At 36.2% G+C, this 25,071-nt stretch overlaps 1 protein-coding gene across 3 annotated transcripts in view; it reads right to left on the reverse strand.

Annotated features, from left to right (window-relative positions):
• LPP (LIM domain containing preferred translocation partner in lipoma) overlaps nucleotides 1–25,071 on the reverse strand; it is a gene marked incomplete at both ends in the record, with an annotated part of 650,944 nt that overhangs the window by 364,947 nt on the left and 260,926 nt on the right. For 2 of the 3 annotated variants that reach the window (XM_080696758.1, XM_080696760.1), the window contains one exon: nucleotides 724–846. In XM_080696758.1, coding sequence (XP_080552884.1) covers nucleotides 724–846 — 123 coding nt within the window. Of the gene's footprint in view, nucleotides 1–723; nucleotides 850–25,071 lie in introns of all 3 variants that reach the window. The other variant, XM_080696759.1, reaches the window with a different exon arrangement.

The following is a 25,071-nucleotide window of genomic DNA, read 5'->3' on the forward strand; positions in this document are numbered from 1 at the left end:
TCTGAGTGCTATCTTTTTGGGACATAGAAGTCATGAAACAGATCCACCATGGCCCTTTCCAGACCTCAGAAGGTGATCACTAGTGGTGGGATACTACCAGCTTCTGAAATGAAGATAATAAACTAAGAAGCAGAAAAATAGCCAAACTCCAAAGTAAGCAACAAATGCAAAGAAAAAAACTCTTAAGACATCATTTGCACTTGAATACAGAATAATCACCAATACTTAATTCTGGTTACCTTGAAGAGAAAGTGTTACATTCAAACTCTTGGTGCCAGTATAAACTATTCACATCCTTCGGAAGAAAAACTAAAGAAAATAGTCATTCTCCTTAATGTAGGAATCTGAGCGTTAGGAGTCTGAAGCAGGGAAATAGCTCTAAAGAAAATATACATGAATATGTCCCTTGTAGCATTACTCACAATAGCAGTAAAAAGTGGAAACCACCTCAATGTCCCACAAAAGGAATTTCTCTGCAAAAGATAGATCTTAGTCTTATGTAGTCATGATAAGTCATGTTTTTGAAGACTATAACATGTAATCAATTATCTATAGAAGCAAAGCTAGAAAAAGAGCAGGGCGAGGGAGAAAGAAGGGATTTACTTTTTTTATAACATTCTTGCAACATAATTAAGCTATTTTTAAAAATTACTAATAAATCAATTTAATTTTCTGCAATTTAGTTAACACAGGTCATGCAGAGACACTATGGGGAGTACTAACCTGTGGAGGGCGAGGTTTGTAGGGTGAACTGCACTCTAGGTCAGCCAAGATGCTGGTTAAGGAGTCGATCTCAGCGTCCAGACTGGAGCGTCTCTCCTCAAGGGTCTTGCCTCCAGGATTTCCCTGCTAGAAACAACACAAACAATAAAAATATATAAATTTCTATTGAAAGCATTATGAGTTTAAGTTCATCAAGATATAGTGTCATTTTTCCATTGTTTGTCATTCATTATGTATTTATTTTAGTATTAAATCTAAATTATTTATTAGTGAGGAAGGATGAGTTAGATTACCACTTTTTGGCAGAAAAGACAATTTTAACAATGAGATACTTTTTACTAAGGTCCTACACTTATTTGGATATTTTGTGATGACTGTATAAGTAAAATAAAAGGGAAAAGTCCACATTCTTTTTTTTGTGTGGGGGTTTTGGGATGGAACCCAAGGGGGGCATTTGACCTCCAAGCTACACCCTCTGCCCTATTTTTTATTCTTTATTTTGAAACAGCCAAAAATTTCCTACCCAGCAAAACTATGTATCAAATTAGACAGGGGAAATAAGAAGCTTCCATGACAAACAGAAACTGAAGGAACATATATCTTTTTTTTTTTTTTTTTTTGTGGTACTGGGGTTCCTGGAAGCCCTTCTACCTCCGGGCTACACTCCCAGACCTATTTTTACATTTTTATTTGGAAACAGGGTCTCCTAAGCCAGCGCGCGCGGCTGGCTTCGAACCTGCGCGATCCTCCTGTCTCTGCCTCCCAAGCGCGGGGATTACAAGCGTGAGCCACCACGCCCGGCATGGAACATATATCTTCAAAACCAGCACTAGAGAAAATACTCAAAGAGATTAACTACAAAGAAGAAATAGATAATACACACCAGAACCAGAGAAACAAGATTTTCTATCCAGAATAAACAGTATTTCAAACAGAAATGAAATCTTAAAATGTTAGGAATTATAAGTTTTTTCTCAATAATTGCACTGAGTGCAAATGGCCTCAATTACCCAATAAAAAGACATAAAGTGGGAAAATGGATTAAAAACCAGAATCCATCCATCTGCTGCTTATAAGAAACAGACTTTACAAGTACACAGAGTAACAAACTCAAGGTAAAGGGCTAGAGCAAGGTAATTCATGTTAATTAGCCATCCTAACAAATGTGAAGTAGTATTTCACTATAGTTTTTTTTTATTTCCTTAATGATTAGTTATATTATGATAATGATAAGTGATTTTCATGTGTTTATTTGTCATATAAAAATCTTTGGAGATTCATTATCTATTTTAGTCTTTTACCTATTTCTAAATTGTATTGTTTGCTTTTATTGTTGCTAATTTTTAGGATTTCTATTTGGAATATTAGTATACCTTCGGATATAGCATTTGGAAATATTTTATCCCATTCTACCAGTAACTTTTAATTCTGTTTACATTGTCTTTGGTTATATAATATTTCTAATTTTTTTATGAAGTTTGTTTGTTTATTCTTTTGTTGCCCGTGCCTTTGGAATCATATCCAAAAAATCACTGCCAATTAAAATGTTGTGAAGTTTTATGACCCAGGTTTTCTTCGAAGTTTTATGACCCAGGTTTTCTTCTAAAACTTTATAGTTTTAAGATTTACATTTATGTCTTTTATCTATTTTGAGTTAATATTGGATATGGTGTTAGGTAAGAGTCTAATTTTATTCCTTTTCATGTAATTATTATTTTTCAATAATGTTTAGTGAAAAGATTATTATTTCCTTCACCAAATGTTCTTGGAAACCTTGTCAAAATTAACTTGACCATATATGGAAGAATTTATTTCTAGGCTTTTTATGTTACTCCACTGGTTTATATATCTGCCTTTATAGCAGTACTACACTGTTTCGATTATATTGTAGCTTTATAAGGTTTGAAATCAGAAAATGTACGTCTTCTAGCTGTGTTCTTTTTTGAGATTGTTTTGGGTGTTTAGAGTTTATATTTCATGTTAGGATAGATTTTTTCTGAAAAAATAAATAAATCACTGTAGGATAGTTTCACATTAAAAAAAAGAAAAAATATCTTCTGGTAAGAAAGAAAACAAGAAAGAAATATTGAAATATTAGCTCTAAGTGATGAAAAGTTTGATATCTGATAAATGAATCTGTTATGTGAGATTATCATTGTTAATTTTGGATAAATTGCTATAATATTAAAAAAAAGAAAAAACATAGAGAGGATCAAATGCTCTCCCTAATATGCGAAAGCTAGAGAGAAATTCCGGTCATAGGAGAAACTACAGGTGAAGAATATTCTATAGATGTGCAAATAAAGTGACTTAATTGAGCAGAAGGGAAGGGAAAGAGAGAATTTCTCCACTGCATATGATGTACTTTAACAAACATATCAAACTCAATAACTAAGCCAAGCAGGAGGAGGAGGGAGGGGGAGGGGAAATGGGGCAAGAATTGGGTAAGGGGTAATTGGGGTATGTATGTATGTATTTCTCCACCATCTTGTATCCCATTAATGTGTATGAATGCAATGCACCAATTAAAAAAAAAATAACAAAAAAACAATCTAAGGTCTGAAGTTCAGGGCATCAGGGCAGGAAGCCAAGAGAGAGAGTACACAGAGTTCCACTCTCACATCATGGGAACCAGGAGCAGAGAGGGAGAGAAACAAAGAGAGAGAGACAGGGAGACAGAAAGAGACAGAGACAGAGAGAAAGAAACAGAGAAAGAAACGGATCAAGCAAGCAAGGGGATTCAGACACAAGGACAATCCTCAAGGCAAAGCCCAAGGATCCACTTTCTCTAGCCATATGCCACCCAGAAAAATACACTTATCTACTGACGAGTTTTAAACTTCCATGACTGAAACATATAAACCTTGAACAATTAGCTCTTCAGTAGGCACTCTATATGTGACCAGAACAAGAACAATATTTTATTGGAGAAGTAATAGGGAAGGTAGAAAAACTCATAGTCCAGAAAGAAAAATCAGCACTTGAAAACATGATAGCAAGAAAGCACTGGAATTTCCAGAGTCAGTAGCCATTAGGGGTACGTGTGTGTGTGTGTGTGTGTGTGTGTGTGTGTGTGTGTGTGTGTGTGTTTAAGAGAGAAAGAGAATATGTGTGGGTATGTATGTATGCATACATATATTCAAGGCCTAAAAAATACATCTTAAACAGAGACAACTGCAGTTGTGGCCAGGGACTGAAGAGGAACAAGGCACAATGATCACTGATGAAGTCAGAAATCTATGAAGTTCATATATTACCTACACTTAGTATCATTAAGAGAGTCAAGACCAATAACACATCACAGGACATTTTAAAAATTAAGAGTTGAGCAAATCTGGGGAAAATAAGCAAACAATTCACCTACACTTTTAATCAAAGAGGCATAAAATAAGGTAACCCTAAGATTTAGAAGCAGGGTGAAGAAAAATCATCTTTTAAGCTGATAATATAATAATGTTTTTTGTATGGTCTAAAACCTAAGTCTCCATCAAGAAACGAAAGTGTATCTTCAAAAAGCCCAGACAGAAGTGAAATGATGAGCAGTTACTATAATCTAATCAACTCTGTTGGACTTGACTATGGAAGACAAATATAATCATAGCATCCAGTGTTTGTGAGAGTTTAGAAAAGGCCTTAATTTTCCAGGAAACTAGAATATCCTTAGTAACAACAACAAATTTGGTGCCTTATAGGCTAGTACAAATTTTGAAGTAAATATGCCATTTTAGTAAATATGCAATATCAGGTATAACACAAAATGGAACTGCCTATTAAGGCCACTAGTTCCACTTCTCCTGGTACCTTGGTTACTACAACCAGCTTGTCTATGTCCTGGAAATTTATTAATTTATTTCAATGTCTTTGTTGAATCAACTCAATGAGATCTGTGCATCAGTCCATCTCTTGAGAATTCAGCTGGCATAAATTAGTTCTTCCTGGAGCTGATATAGCAAAGATACCTTGAAAACATCAGCCATCTATGAAGTTGTGACCAAAAATCTTGGAGCTAAATCTACATTGTCTCTTGCCTCCTGAGGCAATCTGGTATCCTTGTTCATGAACCTTCATTTAAATGTGGTACTATCAGGTGTCGTGGCCCATGCTTATAATCCCAGTACTTGGGAAGCTGAGACAGGAGAATTTCAGGTTCAAAGCCAATCTCAGCAACTTAGGAAGACCTTCTTTCAAATAAAAAGAGCTGAAGATCTAGCTTAGATGTTCAATATCCAGTACCAAAGCAAAACAAAATAAAACAACAAAAACAATAAACAAGAGTGTATTTATCACAATGTATAATGAAGCCAGTTCATAATTTTGTCACTCTGGTTATATCCTTATATCCCTTCTACATCACTTTATCACTTTACCCCATTATATTTCCTTTTTAAATAATATTTACCATCATCTAAACCTTATATACTATGTGTATTTGTCTACTTATTTTTGGTCTCTCCTCTGGGGTAATGCAGGTTTCACAAGAACAAAAACTTTATCTGTTTTACTCCATACTATCCATCTACAATCTTGCTGAGAATCTGACCCATGTAACTTTTCAATAAGTATTTTGAGCAAATACAAGCAGAAACCTTTCTCAAATCAATGTATTTTGGTTAAAAGCAGCTCACGGTAGAACAGGAAATAGTGAATGCTCTAGTATGTAGGATAAAAAAGGCACCCAAAAGCCTGTGTGTATGCATGTGTATATCAAGCAGGGTGACCCAGATTTCAAAGTCTGGCTCGTGAAATTGAAAGCTTTTCCTCAGCTTCCTTGCCCCAGACAAAAATGGAAAAATAGTGGTGTAATAGGCTGGTTGTGTTTTTCTCTGAGTCTGAGTTTCCAGTCTGACTAAATTTTTAAGGTCCATGTGTCTTTGTCCTAGGAATAGATGTCTTGAAGGCACTAATCCTTCCATCAAAGGAAATTTCATCTTCATCCAAAGGGTACTAATAACTGTAAAATATCATAGAATTATAAAGATCCCTTTAACATTCAAAGTCCATCTGAATGTTCTTGGTCATGAATACTGGCCCCACCAGAAAAGGTGGGACTTTTTTGTAATCGAAAGCAATTTAGAAACAGGTAAACTTGATTTTCTTGTGTGCAGGCATAAAATATTATCATGAACAGGGATTTAAGAGATATATTTACATATACCCAGAAACAGCACAACACATTGGCAAAAATAGTAGATTAGAGTCTGGTTAAACTCTTTCCTGAGTCATAGATTCTTCATATGTAACATGAATAGAACATCACCTTCCTGTCCAATCCAGAGACATCTTACAAGATCCAGATTTTTAAAAATGGATGGGAAAATACTTTGTAAATTGTAAAGTGCTATAATTATGATGATTTTCATAAATGACATTAATTGTAGCAACGAGTAACTATAAATTAATAGGAATAATATGGCTATTGTTAATTATTCTTCTTAAGGGAAGCATCATTCATTAAGTGTTCCCTTGGGGCATTAGTAAAGAGACAGTACATAATCAGGTCTTCATCATCTGACTTGACCGAAGCAAAAGTACATCAACTGCCTGGGCCCTAAGTTACTGAGATGTTTAACCACAGAGACTCAAAAGTCGCACAATTACCCTAAGCTATACAATGAAACAAGTAATTATGGTATAAAACCAGCCCATGCTTGTAAGACTTCAACTGCTTTCCAGACTCCATAGTCTCCCTTCTCTCTAAATTGAGACTGCTCCCTATTTTCAGTTTATCAGATTAAGTTGATACAATCTATTAACAGGTTCCAGCCTAATCCTCTATGATTTTGCACAATCCCCCAACCCCACCCAAAACTCCCCTGCCTAGCCATAGGATAATAGGTTTACTCTTATATTTTAATCCCCATTATGACTAACAATAGGACTCTTTCTCCTTTCCAAGTCTCAACTTTATGTCTCATTTAAATAAGTGCCCAAGTTCCAACACCAACACTTTTCTTGATACTCTCATCTTTCTGTTAGGTGCTATCTCACTATTTTTAACATTTTATACTCAATTCCTGGAACTGGAGTTCTATAACCCACTCACAGAATCCTACACACTTATCAACATGTCTTCTCCTTAACTCATATTGCTATAACTCTGCAAATCACTAAATGACCTGCCGGAGGCCAAATAACAAGGAAGAATCTTCTAACCCTTTAATATTTTTTCTAGGTATCACATTAACAGTAATAAAGTGGCCATTGTAATAACAATTTCCACACTCTTCAACCAAAACTAGAAACATCCCATTGTCTTGTCTGGGTTCTATAAAAAAACAAAACAAAACAAAACAAAACAACAATGCCTGCATCCAATGCTTGCATATTGGGCATTTGAGAATCAACCAAGAAGTAGTATGGAGGGTATTAAAAGACTCAAGCAGTGTAGATAAAGCCAGCATAAGGCTGGCATATGGATCTGGTCAGTGCTACGGGCAACTAGGACACAATCTTCTTGGGAGCCTTCTAAGGAGTCCTGTCAAATGTTCCTCAGATCTTCCCACCTGGGGAATGGAAAAGAAGGTATTCATTTTCAGGCTATAGTCCACCCTTGGTTTCAAGTTCTACAGAGTTCTAAACTTCTTTGTACTTGTCCCAAAAAGTAGAATAGGGCAGGGAAAGTCCAGGACAGAACATGAGTAAAATGCAATGGCTGGTAAACTAAGATGAGATGAGTAGGGAATCGGGGTACAGAAAGTGCCCAATGACTTTACCTTTTCACTAACAGTCACAATTTCCCATGAGTAAGCCATTCATAAATTGTTATTTGACATAAAGTACATATTTTTATTCATTCTACAAACATATATGTGTAACAAAAGTTTGCCAAACCATATTGAGACCTATTATGATTTAGAAAATCATAATTTTTAACCACTAAAAGAATTATAAAGTGATGACTCTCCCACTACAAGTGTGTAAGAATAAAATATAAAACAAAAGCCCCACACCCAAATGTACAGCATGAGTCTGAAAAGAAGTCAAACAATTAGCAAGTGTCTGACTGTAGATGGTGCATATTTTGGCCCAAATATTGCCATAACTCACTGAATGAGGTGAGAGATAAGGAGTACTGGTAGGGAAGTATGAAAGAACATTTGTACTTATTTATGCCTTCTTCATATTTTAACATTTTATTAAGAAATAAACTCAGCCAGGCGTGGTGGCGCACGCTTGTAATCCCCGCGCTTGGGAGGCAGAGACAGGAGGATCGCGCAGGTTCGAAGCCAGCCGCGCTGGCTTAAGAGACCCTGTTTCCAAATAAAAATATAAAATAGGTCTGGGAGTGTAGCCCGGATGTAGAAGGGCTTCCAGGAACCCCAGTACTACCAAAAAAAATAAAAATAAAAAAAAGAAAGAAAGAAAGAAAGAAACTCACAGAAAAGATAGATAGAAAATGAATTTATTACATTTTCAAAATGTTACAGTAACCTCCCCACTCCCTCCAAATGCATCTCAGCGTGAATATCCTAAAAATCTCTTAATCTGTCAGTCTTTAGTCACATTCAGTAAATTTAATGTAAGTACAGTAATATCAAATATGAATACATTCTTTATTTTATCAGTAGACCCAGGATTCTTTTTAGAATCTACTCATGTTAACTTCTATCTAAAACCAAATCAAAGATAACACATTGAAATATTTTGTCTTTTTTAGTTTCCTTTAATTTAGAACAGGCTCCTACACTATTTTTATTTTTCAGGCCAGGTAACTTATAAAAAGTTCAATGATCTGATTTTATCTGCTGTCTAGATTCAGATCAGACAAGTTTGGTAGGAACATTATAGACATGATGTGTGTCCTTTCCACTGTACCTATCAGGAGGCTGGTGAAATCTATTGGCCCATATTTTGTGATGCCATGTTTGATGACTTAATTAACATAGTGCCCACCAGATTTTGCCATTGTAAAAATGCCCTCCTTCTTAAAACTTACTAATCAATAAAATTATACTTTTAAGACTCCGCTCATCAGGATCATCAGATCTGCTCATCAGGAACCTTTTACCCAATGGTATTGAACATCCATAGATGACCCTTGTTTGAACTAATTATAGTCATTTTGGTTGTGACATGTTGATAGTATTCATTATTTTACAGTGGAGCCAAAGGATCTTGTCTTACATTTCAATAGAACAAAAAGATCTTAAGTTAGTTTTTAAGCACTCATTTCAGGTTGAGGTGGGAAGCTGGGCTACTACAAAGACCTCTGTTATAATAAAACATCAGGAACCTAATAAAAAATGGGCAAGTGAGCTGGGCGTGGTGGTGCATGCTTGTAATCCCCTTGCTTGGGAGGCAGACTGGAGGTTCGCGCAGGTTCGAAGCCAGCCTCACTAGCTTAAGAGACCCTGTTTCCAAATAAAATATAAAGTAGGTCTGTGAGTATAGCATAGAGGTAGAAAGGTTTCATCCCCAGTAGCACCAAAAAGGGGGGGGGCGGCAAGTGAACTAAATAGACACTTCATAAAAGAAGAAATTCAAATGGCCAATAAATGTATGAAAATGTGTTCAACATTATTAGCAATCAGAGAGATGCAAAACAAAACTATACTGAGATTTCACCTAACTCCAATTATAGAATGGCAATCATTAAAAAACACAAACAACAACAAATGCTGGCAAGAATGTGGAGAAGTGGGAACTCTAATACGTTGTTGGTGAGATTGCAAATTAGTGCAATCACTTTGGAAAAGAGTAAGAAGGATCCTCAAAAGAATAGGAATGGACCTACCATATGATCTAGCATACCACTCTGGGTATCTACCCAAAAGAATGGAAACCAAACTACCAAACTAATGCATGCATATCTATGTTCATAGCTGCACAATTCACAATTGCCAAACTATGGAATCAGCCAAGATATCCATCAACAGATGAGTGGATCACAAAAGTATGGGATATTTAACAATGGAATACTACTCAGCAATAAAAAAAAATATTTCATTTGCAAAAAAATGGATGGGACTGGAGACTATTATGCTAAGTGACATTAGTCAATCACAAAAAGTGAAAGGTCAGATGTTTTCCCTTATATGTTGAAGCTAGGGAGAAACTAGGACACAGGAGTGTCTCCAGACAAAAGAGTAGAAACCTTAGTGGAGTGAAGGAGGGGATGGATATAAATGAGGTTGATGGGATGGGAGAGGAAGGCTTGAAGAGGAAAGCATCTCAATGGACATGATGTACCTACATGAGCTTATCAAAGGCAAGCATAGGAAGGTAGGGAGGGAGAGGAGTGTGGTGGGAACTTGAAGAGTATAAGAAGTGAACAAATACTGGGTACACATATGTCTCTATCACCCTGAACTCCATCAAGATGTATGACTACAATCTACCAATAATTATTTTTGTTGAAAATAAATAACCACATCTATCCTAGGAACTTTATATCCCAGGTTATAGCCAATACTAAGTGTCACACTTAAAATGTGTATAACTCTGACCTACTCTTCAGAAGCCCCCAGAATCCAGCACACAATAGAAGAATCTGAAGAGCCAAAACTTGTATTTGGTTGCTCAAACAAGAGTTCTGAGAAATGAAAAACTATGTTAAGTGTACTAAGTTGGTGAATTTTAAATCATGCTTCACAAAACTCAAGAAACCCCTTAGAGCTAACCCCACATGAACCATAAAATGGCTCCCAGACCCTTCCCAAGGCTGGACTTCCCTTCAAGATTCATTTGGAAAAGAAAATATTTCCACGATATCTTAAAAATATAAAATTATCCCAACTTAGGAAAACCAGAAAGCTAGTAACACAAAGCAATACGTTTTACATATAGTTTTTATTTTATTTTCAATGATTATTAAGTTTAATGAGGCAAAAGGAGTTTTACCACTTTTTTCTACTGTGGTCAGTAAAGTTCATTATTACCTTATTTATTATATCAATATTATAAATAGATAACTAAAATAATAGATTGATAATAGATAAATAGATAATAACTAAAAAATAAAAGGTATATTTCTTGTAAATAATAGAACTAATTATTCACCTAACCTGTCTTTTGACCAATCATTTATCTATCTTTGATGATGCTGAGGACATGACTAATGTCTATTTTATTTTTTATTAAATTAAGATTCCCCAACACAAGGGAACAGTGGTAAAGCCTCAGGAGTCAGTTTGTAGGATTTCATACCTGAATCTAATACTTGCTGGCTTTGTGACTTAGTTTACGTAAGCTCTCTGCATTCCTTATGCAGTTGTAAGGAATAAATGAATTCAAACATGTAAGTGCTGTTCACATAGTAAGTATTCAATAAATGGTGTTAGTTATGTAATCATTACCTTGACCACAGTCTCAAACTAAATGCTTTAACTGAGAGTCAACGGAAGAAGAAACTTTTATGAGTAGGGAAATTTATTGATTTTTTATCAAATTTGAAAATAAGCTGCGAAGGAGGCTTCAGTAGGTAAAGTACATATGCAGTGTGTGTGTGTGTGTGTGTGTGTGTGTGTGTGTGTGTGTGTTACAGAGAATGGAACCCTTCCACCTCCGGGCTACACTCCCAGACCTATTTTATATTTTATTTGGAAACAGGGTCTAATAAGCCAGCGCGGTTGGCTTCGAACCTGCACAATACTCCTGTCTCCGCCTCCCAAGCACAGGAATTAGAAGCGTGTGCCACCACGCCCGGCTACATATGCTTCTTACCATGTGCAGTGGTAGTAGAAATTAACTTTGAAGGAAACAATGCTAGATCAGTGGTTTCCAATCAACAGACTACATTAAAGCAACAGACTACATAAAAGATTTAAGTCTCTATTCCCAGAGTTTCTGATTCTATAGGTCTGGGGTGATGTTCAGAAACTTTCATTTCCAACATGTTCTTAGGTGATACTGATGGTGCTAGTTTGAGAACCATGCTTTGAGAAAAACTATTCTAGGTGTATTTTAACTCAATAAGCCTGAAAGAGATAAAGAGAATGATTGAACCTAGATGAATTTATATTTTTATTTTTTATTTGTTGGTACAGAGGTACAGAATGGCATACTTGCATACATCACATATAGGTAATATGTCACATTACTAATGATGCCATGAAAATACCATTAGAAAATCCAAATAATAAGATTTAGATAAAAAAGAGATTTGGTGAAAATGTTATTGGAAATGGTAATATTACTATTTAATATAATTATCATGATATATAATATGAATGGCTTACAGACTGTTTCTGGTAATGTTGAATTGAGAGAGGTAATATTAATGAGTACTATGTAAAATATGAGTTTCTTATCTAATGTCTTTTTATCAAATCAATTTCAAAAAGTTAGAAGTTAGGAAAAAATATGTAGTCATATTAGGATGTGTATCTTTTTCTCACATTTATTTGAAGTACTTAAGTTTCCAAAAACATACTCGTCTTATCTGGTCAAATGTATCATCTCTGTGAAGACAGTACCAATATCCCCACAGAACTGATGTTAACATCACTTTTTCTATTTCTCTATAGCATCAACGTTCATAGAATAGCTCTCTTTGTTCTTTGTGTGAATAGCATTTCCCTCTCCTGTTCTTAGTTTGTGCTGAGTAGTATGCAGCCTAAAGAAGGCATGCTCCCAGTCTCATAGAGTTTAAAGAATAATGGCCAATATTTCTTACCCTTTGTGCCTAGTGATATAAAATACACTGTGTTCTCTCGGACTCTTTAAGCTCACATTGTGAAGATAAAAATTATAAAACAAACAATTCCCTTTCTTAAGAAACTTATGTAAAGGCTGATAGAGATACAATTCAATTTTTCAAATGTGCAAAATCAAACCCAAACTCAAGTCTCATTATTATCTCTGGTAATCTACTCCACAGGTTGAGGGCAGTGAGAAAAGATGCCTCATAAAGCAAACACAGTAGCATTCATAACAGAGAAAACATTTCACACTTCAACGTGAAATAATCGCTTGACAACTGGGAACATGGCTCTGAATATAAAAGAAATAACATAACATCAGAAGACAGTTTGTCATGGTTCTAGTATACTTAAAGGAAAAAAATCAAGAAATCAAGATAAAACTTGAATGCTAGACTTGATAAATGCTTCGGTTATTTCCTTTACATTCCCATCAACTCATCCTTCTCAGTCTTAAAACACAAAGTTGATAATGTCTATTCACAACTCTTTTAAAGGAAATGCTCTTACATCCTGCCCTTACTCCTGCAAGATTCATATTTTGGGCCATGTGACTCCATTTCAGAACAGGGAGGCCAACAGTACCATGACTGGGGACCTGAACAAAGGTCTATAAGCCAGCTGGTGAACCCAACCTTTTCCCTGTGACAAAAGGATAAGATGGGCAAATAATCCTCCTCTTCTTACAAATCTAAACTAAGAGACATGTCACAAAACTACCATAGGAACAAGCTATGACCATGACCAACCAAATAGATGCTGTGTATGATGGTGCATTCAATATTATTTTTTTAAAAATAGGACTGGGAGTGCAGATCAGAGGTAAAATGCCCCGGGATTCGGTCCCCAGCACCAGAAAGTCTATCACTAGAGAGATGAATATATTGGACATGTAAATAACAATGAATCAGAGAAAGGGAAAGAGAGAAAAGAAAGATGACAAGAGTTCAGCCACAGGTCTACCCTGACCCTGACACCAGATTTTATGCATGTAGACCTTTAAGATCATCTTCCATTTTCAAAGGTACTCCAGGGGGCTTCTGTTTCACACAATCAGCTTTATGAAAGGAGTCAGCACAAAGCCAACCCATTCACAGGGATGAAAACAAGAGTCCAGGTCTCCCTGTGACCCTACCACATGCACACTTTGCTTTAATGGAACTCAACTTTTACCGCTGTAAAATGAAGGGTATAGACCTTCAGGTCTTCTTTTATTCTTTAAGTTCCAAAATTCTTCCTATCTATAATAACATTTCATGAGTTTCCTGCCTATTTAACAGTGGACTATTGACAGTAGTCCACTGGCAATCATACCAAATCCACTAGAGTCAGGTCAACTCACCCTTTAAGCCAAGTGGGTTGTAGGTAAAAACAAAGACATGGTTAAAGTGGTTTGTACTTGAGTTGTAAAAACAAGCAGACTCAGCCGGGCGTGGTGGCACACCATTGTAATCCCCGCGCTTGGGAGGCAGAGACAGGAGGATCCTGTTGGTTCAAAGCCTGCCTTGCTAGCTTATAAGAGACCCTGTTTCCAAATAAATATATAAAATAGGTCTGAGAGTGTAGCCCGGAGGTAGAAGGGTTTCCAGGAACCCTAGTACCACCAAAAAAAAAAAAAAAAAAAGAAAAGAAAAGCAGACTCTCTGTTCACTGCACTCTTCAGAAAAAGATCAAAGGCAAAGAGGCAGCAAAAAACCCTCACTTTTCACTTTATTTACCTACATACTGAATTATTCTTACCCAATTATAACCCTTAAAAATAAAAATATCAAAATATATTCTTAAAGTGCCTCCTACAATTAAAATGCAGGTCAATTTGCATGAGAATATCCAAATAATCTGGAAAATAAATGTATCATCTATCTCTCCATTAATAAAAGAACTACTAAAGGAGCCACAATAAGCTATTGTTGGACAGCAAAAGATATTGAGTATCTCCTTTTTCAGAAGCAGAGTCATCTCTTGAAAGTGAAATTATACATGGAATCCCACCGTGTGGAACAAATAAAAACATTTGCTTTAAGGTAAGTACAAATAGAGGATGCCTAGGTTTCCTAGGGATGAGAATTCTCATCCAGTAATAGCCCTGAAGTACTTCTATAAACAATAGTTTAAAATCCACTGCTGTAGATTATCTAGACGAAATCAAGATGAGAAAATGAGTTCCCTGAGAACCATCTCACGAGCCAACTCACATGCCTGAGAATTACATCTATTTGCAATATCTCTAGCTATCCCTAAAACCAGCTTGGGCTACCAACATTTTCCCAGGAATCCTTTGCATAACATACTCAACATAAAAATTTTAAGGAGTATAAAGGCAGAGAAACATATTTTGATTTTTCATTAAGTAAGTGTTTAAATTTGGGCGTGTCAGGAGGATGCACAGTAATTTTTAAACCCATAAATGAAATAGAATTACTAAAATGTTTTTGGTCCTTAATGCAATGTGTAATAGAAAACAAAACATATTGGGCAATTTTGTTATTAATTTTATTTTAAAACCCCATGAAAGATAGTTTTCTTACTTTGCATTTTGATAACATAGGTTTAGTTAATTGGGGTATGATACATTTTAAAAGCCACTTAATGTTTGAGTACTTAGAAATTTGATATTAATTTTATAGATTAGCTCATCATCCCCAAACCCTCTTTTCCTTCAAAACTTTTCAATGATCATTCAAAATGTTATAAAAATAGAAAATCAAGAGAGTGTTCAGTTCCTATGTCAAGTACCCCATGGCATACAAACAGAGCTGTAAAATAAAGAAGATGCCATCAACATAAATAGGGAGTGAGGAATTTCTTAAACATCTGTGGCTCTGAGTGTGCTAGGCACCACTGAGCAAGACGTACAGACAAAGGGTGTTTGGGAAAGTGATTAGAAATGATTATCACAGAAAAAAAAGTCAGGCTCCCAAATTATTAGGACTAGAAGGGCCATGTAAGTAGCTATTCTAACATTTTCCTTAGAGATAATACAATCTCCCCTAAAGATGGTTAGTGAAGATTCTGAAGTGAGACTAAAAAAAAAACCTTGACATCTCATATTGGGAAATATCTTCTCAAAAGCAATATCGTATTACTTCAAATGATAGTTTTAAGAACCCAGGAAATAAATTGGCAAGTTCTCCTCACTTCATCAAACCAGATGAGGAAACTTGGTGAAAAGATGAACAAAGGCAGTACACAGATTTCCAGTCTCATTTGTTCATCAAAAGCAATAAAACTAAGAAAGGAGGAGACTCTAACATTCGATAAGATCCCATGATCCGGCCAAAAAGGAAAGGACTAGAAAGTTTAAGTGTTGGAAAAACTGTCAGGTGATAAGCATGGGACTCTACCACCTGGTTCAATGCTTCCGGTCCAGCTTCGCACTCAAAATGTGCTGTCAATAAAAGAACTTCGTGCAGTAATTTCTGCTTAAGAAGCTTAAATATATGATAATATCAGACCATGAAGGACTATCTAGAAATGTTGACCCAGAAATGTGATGTGTGTTAGATACCCAGCAAAATCTCAGAATTCTCTGTGAACAGGAAGGAGATTGATGTAAGCAGAGTTCAGAAAAGAACTAGCCTTGGTATTTTCTCCAGGTTCTGGCACAGGGCCATGAGGAGACCCTGGGCAAACTGTTGATCCTTTCGAAGCCTCATACCAGCAAACTGAGAGGTTTGCATTTCTCTGTTTTCTTCTAGTATAAAAGTGCTGTTATCCTAACAATTTCACATAAGTGCAACTTATACCATGTCATAAGAAACCAAATTTTTTTATTTTTTTCTACTCATAGGCGCTTAATTACTAGGACCAAATTTCTCGATTTCTATTTAAGCATTATTTTGATAACTGAAAATATTCAACCTATAAAAGACATGCTAGAAAGATACAATCTGAAACTGTCATTCCAAAAGCATGATCACTAATAATTTTACAGAGGAAATACATATTTTTTGAGAGCCACTAGCTGATTAGTGAAAACAGAAAAAGAAAGGTAAGACTGACAACATTTAGTCAAGCAGTTAGGAGAGAAAAAGGCAAAATATTCATTATATGTTATATATGGAAAAGATATAGGAGAAAGTATCTAAAATCACAGGAATCATAGTTCCTAGCAAGAACAGTGTGTCTGCTCTCTAATAAGCATCCTAAGTCTGATCATTATGTTCTCTTGGTTAAACTTTTTGTTCCATGGCAGTTCTGGGAAGGCTCATATAAACCACCAATATTTACTAGCCAGCTACCCAATTCACCCACCAGTCCTGGGACATAGTTACTGCTAGAAATGTGGCTCTCTCCGTGCTGCCATTTTCAACAGAAAAGTATCTCAGCTTAGAAAAGCAGTTTCATAAACATCGCATTGGGTACTCCTATCATTCATAGAGATTTGTTGATATTATTATGCCTCGTTAACAAAAGAGGATACCAAGAGTCAGAAAAAAATAAAGTCCTTTCTAGGGTCACTCACATAGGAAATAGAGAATTAGATTTGAGAAGTAAAACATGTTTCTACAAAGCTCTTGTGCTTTGCTTGACGTCAGGCTGAAAATGCAAAAGGGGCAAGGTCTGTGTATAATCATAATATTTAGATTGCATGAGTCTATTACGTTATTAAGAAATAGGTCATGGCCATAACTGTAATTAAAAAGCCAATACCAACATACTCTCTTGTCTTCTACTTTTCCTTTTTGGGATAGTTTTTACTAAATTTTTCATTAATTTATCAAATATTCAGAACACAAATACATGAAGGCATGAAGAAAGGAAAAGGGAAAAGAGAAAAAAGGAAGAAAAGAAAGAGAAGGAAAAGAGGAAAGGAATAAAAAAAGTGGTAAGGACAGACAGAGGGAAGAAAAGAGAGAAATCAATGATTCTCTGCCCTACAGGTGCTCATAACGTCATTAGAGGCTAGTTTATCAAAAACAACCAAATCAGATGGCAGAATACATGTGAGTAAATATATGAACCATAAGATGTTGGGGGAAAAAAACAAAGGAAGAAAAAGAATAGCTAAACAGTGTGAGACAGGAGGTGCATGAGTACAATGACATTTGAGAAGTCCTTGGATGGAAAAAGTTACGTAACATATTTACTAAATGTGCATAAAGATACTGGAGGAAGACCAGAATGCATTGGAGCATGGGGAAACATGAGTGTTCTCTTAGGTAAGAACATAATGAGAATAGACTCAGAGGTCAGCTGAGCTCAGGTCATTCAGAAGTGCAGACACTAGGCACATGAGGAGCTTGGCTCTGGTCCATGGTACAGGTGTCTAAAGGATAAACACATTCCCCATGATGAAGGAAAGAGTGGGCAGGGGTAATGGTAACTTGGGACTCAGTGTTGATGTGGGAATAAACAACATGGTATGAATCACATATGTTTTAGGCAGTGCGCAAGCAATTTACATTAACATTCCCAGCAGGAATTCCTATTTTTATGACAAAGGTTGCCACTGATAAAAATGAGTATGGTGGGGCTGGGATGTAGCTCAGTGCCAAAGCACTTGCCTGGCAAGTGCAATGCCCTGGGTTCGATCCCCAGTCCAAAAAGACCAAAAAAAAAAAAAAAAAAAAAAAAAACCTAGTATGGTGCCATATAAAGTAAGCTATTTATCTCACTACCATCAGGAATGAAATGATTGCACAACACAACCTACAAGCATGGCTAGAACACAAACATTTTAGTCTTAGAGTACATACACACAGATAGCTATGGCAATACTTTCACTAGGTAGAAGCTGAATAAAATCCATAAGAAGCAAAAAATGATGATGACCCCAACCTTGTTTCAACTTGAAAATTCTCTACTTCTATATTCTGTTCATGTCTCATTCTAGGCTTTCCTAACACAAGATTTTATTTTTATAGATTATTCAAAGACAAGTGTCCTAAAGGTCTGCTATTCACTCAATAGTCCAGTATATTTAGTCTGCATCAAAGAAACAAGAGGTATATTAAAGGAATGACAACCCGAAATGGTCATTCTGCCTTTTCTTCCCACCTCTTCTGTGTTACAACAGGAGATTTTTTTCCCTAGATATGTTCTGCTCAATCCAGCAATAAAGGCTCTGGAACCAATTTGGACTTCTCAGTGTGGCAAAGCTTTCCATCTATAGTTCAAACGTAAAGTGAAATCTGGACCTCGCTAGATTTTAATGGGGAGGATTTAAACAAGCATGATGTTTGACCAAGTCATATTCTACTTTTAAACTTTTATTTGTGTACCGTATTTATACAACATAGTAAAGTTCAAAACATATATTCACACAGCACTTGTTGTGTTTCTCTCTGGATCCCAACCCGCCCCTCTCCTCTCCATGCATGTTAGTAGACGAGGTAATATTCTTGTAAAAGTTTCAGGTGGTCAAATAAGGGAACAATAAAATTATCCCATAGAAACATCATAAAGACCAGGAAAAACAAAATGTCTATTAGAATGCTAATCAGGCACCAGGTGTGGTGGGATATGCCTATAATCCCAGTCCTTGAAAGGCTGAAACAGGAGTATTGAAATTTTCTTGCAGGGCTAGGGGTATAGCTCAGAAGTAAAATGCCAGATAGTCAATCTTTAGTACCATTAAAAAAAAAAGAAAGAAAAGTGCTAAGCATGCTGAAGGCCTCGTGTAATTTTAACTAGTGGTATGTTCTGCTAAAGAGAAGATTACAAAATCAGATCGGGTGGTGGCACAAGCTTGTAATCCCAGCTCATTCAGGAAGTTGAGATCAGAGGATCGGGGTTCAAGGACAGCCTTAACTACTTAGTGAGGCCATCTGCAACTCAGTGAGACCCAGTTTCAAAATAAAGAATAAAAATTAGGACAGGGGGGTGTAGCTCAGAGGTTGAATGCCCCTGGGTTCCATCCCCAGACCCGAAAAAAAGAGAGAGAGAGAGAGAGAGAGAGAGAGAGAGAGAGAGAGAGAGAGAGAGAGAGAAAAGATTACAAAATCATACCGGGTGAGATCTATAAGACTCTCCTAGATCTATTAAATAAAAGCTTGGTCTCGACACAGCAAGATTTTGATAGCCAAAGACAGGACCTACAATAACAAGACTAGGTATGGAAAAGAAACTGGGCCTCCTCTGAGGAAAGAAGTATCTCAGATGCCCTATAAAAAGGTATTCTTGGCACTCCAAACCCCAGATTTACCAAATCCACACTCCTAAGGGCAAGGCCCAGTGATCTGCATTTAATGAGTTTCTTGTCCCTTTCCAAATTATTTTTCTACACTAAATTTGACATTGGCTGCCTGTTGTTAACTCAAGTGCTAACAATAACTGGAACAATGTAATTAAAATCCCACAACTCTCAACATATTTAAGGAGAATTCTTGAGTATTGTATTCTAACCCAGTTCCCAGGAAAAGAGAAAATACTTTTCAGTCATCAACAGTTCTGTGTTCTCACCCACAGTGCCAGCAAAGCAAACACAATCTACTTTACTTCTCCTCATTTGTCGAAATCACAAAGATATTTACCACCTCGAAGGGGTGCTGTGAGTTTCCATTTATTGGTGTTTATAAAGTCTTCTGAGTGTTCCAATAAATCAACTATAAGTTGGCATTATTCATAACACCCTGTTGGAGCTTAATACATATTCAATTAAGAAACAATGAAAACAATACAGCAGTATCCACAAATTAGCATTAATTATAACAATGCATTATTCTCACCCTGCTGCCACAATTTCATCAAAGCAATTCTACTTATGTATGATGACTGTGTAGCCTCTCTTCTAAATGAAGGACAATATTTGCTATTAGCAAGATTTCTTCTAGTAATGTTCACATTGCACTTGCTTCAGAGTTTCGGTTTATCAGAGGATATTACCTTCTGACCAATACTAAGATGAAACAAAAAAAAAAACAATTTTCCTGAAGAAAGTTGAGATCCTGCCAAACACCCTGGACCCCCCACTTTGCCTTCTTTCCAAATTGCTTTGCACTCCAGCTGCCCTCTCCAGTGTCATGGCCACCTCACATCACGCCCTTGTCTGCCCTGCTGGACTCTGAGGTTGACCCCAAGGCCATTGCCTCCCCTACTAGATCATGTCCCTTGCTAGTAAATGAATGTTTCTAAATGCAGAACAGATCATGCAGACCAGCATGGACCTCTTTGTTATTCCCTGATGATAACTAATAGAGTCTGAGTATGGAAAAATTCCCCCAAATGAGCCGGGCATGGTGGCGCACACTTGTAATCCCTGCACTTGGGAGGCTGAGACAGGAGGACCGCACGGGTTCGAAGCCAGCCTCAGCTACTTAGTGAGGCTTTCAGCAACTTAGTGAGACTCTGTTTCCAAATAAAATACAAAAAATGTCTGAGAGTATAGCCTGGAGGTAGAAAGACTCTGGGTTCCACCCCCAGTACCACCAAAAAAAAAAAAAAAAAAAAAAAAAAAAATTCCCCCAAATACCATCAAACCTACTAAGAGAAAGTCATTTCTGTATTTGTACTAGAAGACTGGCTCTAAGGTACTCAGGGAAAATTTTCCAGGAGAAACACTCAGGGAAGAGGGATGGCCTAAACAATGCTATTTGTATATCTCTCTACGGAGTCAGCTTTCTCCAAAGGTCAATGATCTGGTAGCTGGTCAAGCTGGCCACTGAATATGAAGGAATGTGGCCATTCCCTGCCCCTGTCTTCCCTGCCCACTGTCTCTCTGGGCCACCAGAACACATCATAATATACTAATTTTTGCTGACTCCAGTCCCTAGTTTTGTATGAGGCGTTGACATGCATAACTGAGGTTGAGGAATCTGTGTCTAGTGGGTTTGAGGTTTCATCAAGAGAAGAAGGAGAAACTTATATGATTTCAATACATAACTATTTTCACTACGAAAAAATCCCATATTTATTTTTCCTCTTTTTGAAATGGCACTAAGGAAAACTCATGCCCAGACTGCAATGAACTCAGGCTGTACTTTCCAAGCAGTAGCAAGGACTAAAAATAGAAAAGATTGATTTGCTCAAGACATATATAACTTCCTCTCCCATTTCTTTTCCTCAATATTCAGAGGCAGTGCCCAGAAGTAGTACATGTTGAACCTTTGCATACTTACAACAGTGTTAAAAACATCAAAACAGTGATAAGTATGGTATACATCTCATAATCTAGTCTTAGAGAATACCTAATACCAAGGGAAAGAATGAAAGAATAAAGCAACCTATACATATCACCCAAGTAGCTACTCTGTTATTTCACAATGGAATAAAAACTGTGCCTATCCAGAAATATGAGTAGTGATTCAACCTTCAGGTAGTTGCTAAAAGGAAAATTAGAAAGGTATCCATGGAATGAATACAGAATCAAGAGTTCTAAAACCTCTTTTTGTGGTCAGAGTCAACTCTCCAAAAATGGTGTCTCCTTGAATGGTTCCCTCAAGAAATTTGATCTCCAGTATCTGCATCACAAGAATGACTGACTGGCATGCAACTGTTCACATTTGAAAATATTTGTAATATTAGTATCTATAGGTATGTCCCATACTATTTTGTGATTCTTATTTAATGAAATGTAGTTTGCTAGCAAGAATAATGAACATGAAGTAGTATCACCCTATAAAGAGGAATATATTGAGTGGCAATACAATCAAACATTATTAACTGATTTATCATTAACATACTCATGTAACATTTACTATGGACACATATTATTAAATTCGCTGTATTCATTCATTAATCCTTAAGATAAATTTCTCATAAACTTATTAACATTCTTACTTTGCCTGAGAAGATGAGAAATGCAGAGGTAAGAAACAGAGCAGGAATTTCTAGCACTAAACCTTTGGCTCCTGTTACTGAAACACTACAGTCAAGAGAGTAAGGATGCAGAGGAGTAAAAAACCAAGACAAGCCAGAGATGCCAGATACACATGAGGAGGAAAGGGGAAACTGAGGGAAGCTTTTTAAAAAGGGGAAGGATTACTGATCAATTCAGAAATAGAGATGCTTGAGGGGAAAAAAGACAAAAGGAAAATCAACTTGGATTATGAGGCAGCTAATAAAGACATTCTCAAAAGTGCAAAGATGATCCAGGGAGCACAGTAAGGAGATAAGGTATATTGTGCAGGACCAGGAAAGTAAAGGAGTACTCTAAAAATCCAACCAAAAAAGGGAACTTATTATGGTAGGGAATAAAAAGTTGTAAGAAGACAATATCAATTTTTGAACATTAATTGGTTGGGAATATGTAGCTATAAGATGAAAAAGAGACTCGAGGCTATGAGTAATTGGTGATGTGAAAAAGAAAGAAACCAAGACAGTGGGTAGGAAAATCAGGATTTTAGAACAACCAGTCATTTTTTTAGCTAAAAAAATTTGGCCAAAGATATACTAAAAAAGCAGGACATATCAACAATGACCAGAGAGTTTAAAGTTTGACAGATTTGAAAATATAGTGGCACTACTAACTGAATGTAAGCCATGGAGAAAGATGAAAATTTAAGACACACTAAATAGAACAATGAATAGGTTGTCCCAGTGGAAATAGCCTATGGATAAATGATTGAAGGTTGGCAAAGGAAAACACAGTGCCAAGAGTCATAACCAATTCAAGTCATTAGATAAGAAAATATTAGAATTCTGATTTGTACAGAAGGAAGACAAACAGTCACAAAGAGAAGGCTAACCGGGCACCTAAATTTAGGGATAGGGAGAAAGAAGTAAAATCTTCTTTAAGAGAGAAAAGCAAATCAACACAGATGTAGCGAGGAATCAAGAAGCTGAGTCCAATGAAAATTCTGGGAAGAGGGCGGAGTAAGAAGCAACAGAGGGCTGTCTCCCCACCTAGACAACCACTGCATTCCACTGAGCTGGCAGAATCTGTGATGTAACTTCTTTAGAATGGCGAGACTATTCAAGGCTTCCAGCTTCCAGCGGAAAGCCTTGGATGGCACACTGTGGTTAATTTAGGTCAATTTCAACTCAGAACAGTAGCAACTATCCATTCCCCATGTCTTAGCCCCTTGGCAGACAAGTATCCAAGTGTTCCTGGAGCAGCCTTTATATAACTTGCAGGAGTCAGCATGGGTAAGAGAGAAGCTTGTCTTCCAAATATCAGTGATCTGTCCTCTGATCATTGATTGCTATTTCTAACCAGAAACATAAAGGAAGAGGCATTCGCCATTATTACTGAACCACCCTCTCTGAATGATGTGATTTCCAGAGGACTTAAAGGGATACTACCTTTTTATTTCCCTTCAATTTTCACTTTTTTTTTTTCTGTTTTGAGAGACATTGATGATTAAGACATTTAAATTTAATTGCAAAAATGAGGGAAACAGAAAGTCAATATGCATATGCTCAGGAAAAGGCACAGGCTCAAAAAATATGTAAAAGTTTCCACCTAAGATTGATTCTTGGCACAGAGAAAAGCAACAACCTCCCATCCCCCTCCCAAAATAAAAAGGCCAGAAAAGCCTAGGGAAAAAAGAGAATCAAATTAGATTTACATATACACTTTTCAAGAACAAAAATATTTTTTAAAAAAAAACCTCCACAAAACATAAAAAGGGAAACAGAAAGTATAGAGCATTCACAGAAAAAAATATGTAAATATCAACCAAAAAAATCAGCTCCCCCCAAAAACTGATGAAGAGTCTAGTTAATAAAGACTTTAAAACAGCTGTCTTAAAAATGCTCAAAGAATGGAAGGAAAAAATGGAAACGTTTTTTAAAAAGTTAACAAAATGAAAAGCACAAAAAAGAGAAATTCAAAAGAAGATTTGAGCACACAGATGAGAGAATCAAGAAAATGAAGGTAAATGAAGGTAAATTATCAGGTCCAAGGAAGAAAAAAGACTGAAGAAAATTGAATAGTGCCAAAAGGACTGCAGGCCTGGAATGCTATGATCAGACAAACATATGTATTGTAGGATTCCCCGAAAAATTTTTTTAAAAAAAGAAGGTTTGAAAGGAAAAATAATGGCTAAGAGGCTTTCCAAATTTAATAAAAGAAATTTATATACAGGAAGCTCAAGAAAATTAAAATAAAAACTTAAAGAGGAAAACACTGAGATACCTCAGTGTTAAGATTCAAATTGTTGAAAATCAGACAAAATATTTGATAGCAAGAAGAGGAGAAAGTTCATACAAAGAAAAATCAGATTATCTACAAATTTCTTATCAGAAAACTTGAAGGTTATCAGACAATGGGTTGATATAATCAAAGTCCTAATGGAAATAATTGTCAGCAAAGACTGTCATACCTTCCTTCAAATAAGAAAGAAATTATGACATTCCAGAAAACAAAAGCTCAGAATGTTTGTTCTCATTAGAACTGTCATCCAAGAAATAGTAGTAGCAGTAAGTTAAATGAAAGTAGAGAATAAGTGAAAAACTTATAAAGAAATGTGTATCTTGGGCTGGGTGTGGTGATAACACGTCTCTTCTAACACCAGCTACTCAGGAGGCCAAGGCAAGAGGATCAAAAATGGGAGGTCAGCCTGGGAACTGCAGTGAGACCCTATCTCAAAATAAAATTTCAAGAAGAGTTGTGGATACAGCCCAGTGGGGGAGTACTTGTCTAGCATGAATGAAGCCGTAGGTTCAATACTCTCTAACACACACACACACACACACACACACACACACACACACACACGAAAGAAATGGACATATTACTAAATATAAGTATGTGATCAATTATAAAGACTAATATTACTATAACTAACAATGGTGTGTAGCTTCTTTTTGTTTTCTATATAAAAGA

This window comes from Muscardinus avellanarius (assembly GCF_963383645.1).
Source record: "Muscardinus avellanarius genome assembly, chromosome: 5".
NCBI classification, from domain to species: Eukaryota; Metazoa; Chordata; class Mammalia; order Rodentia; family Gliridae; genus Muscardinus; species Muscardinus avellanarius.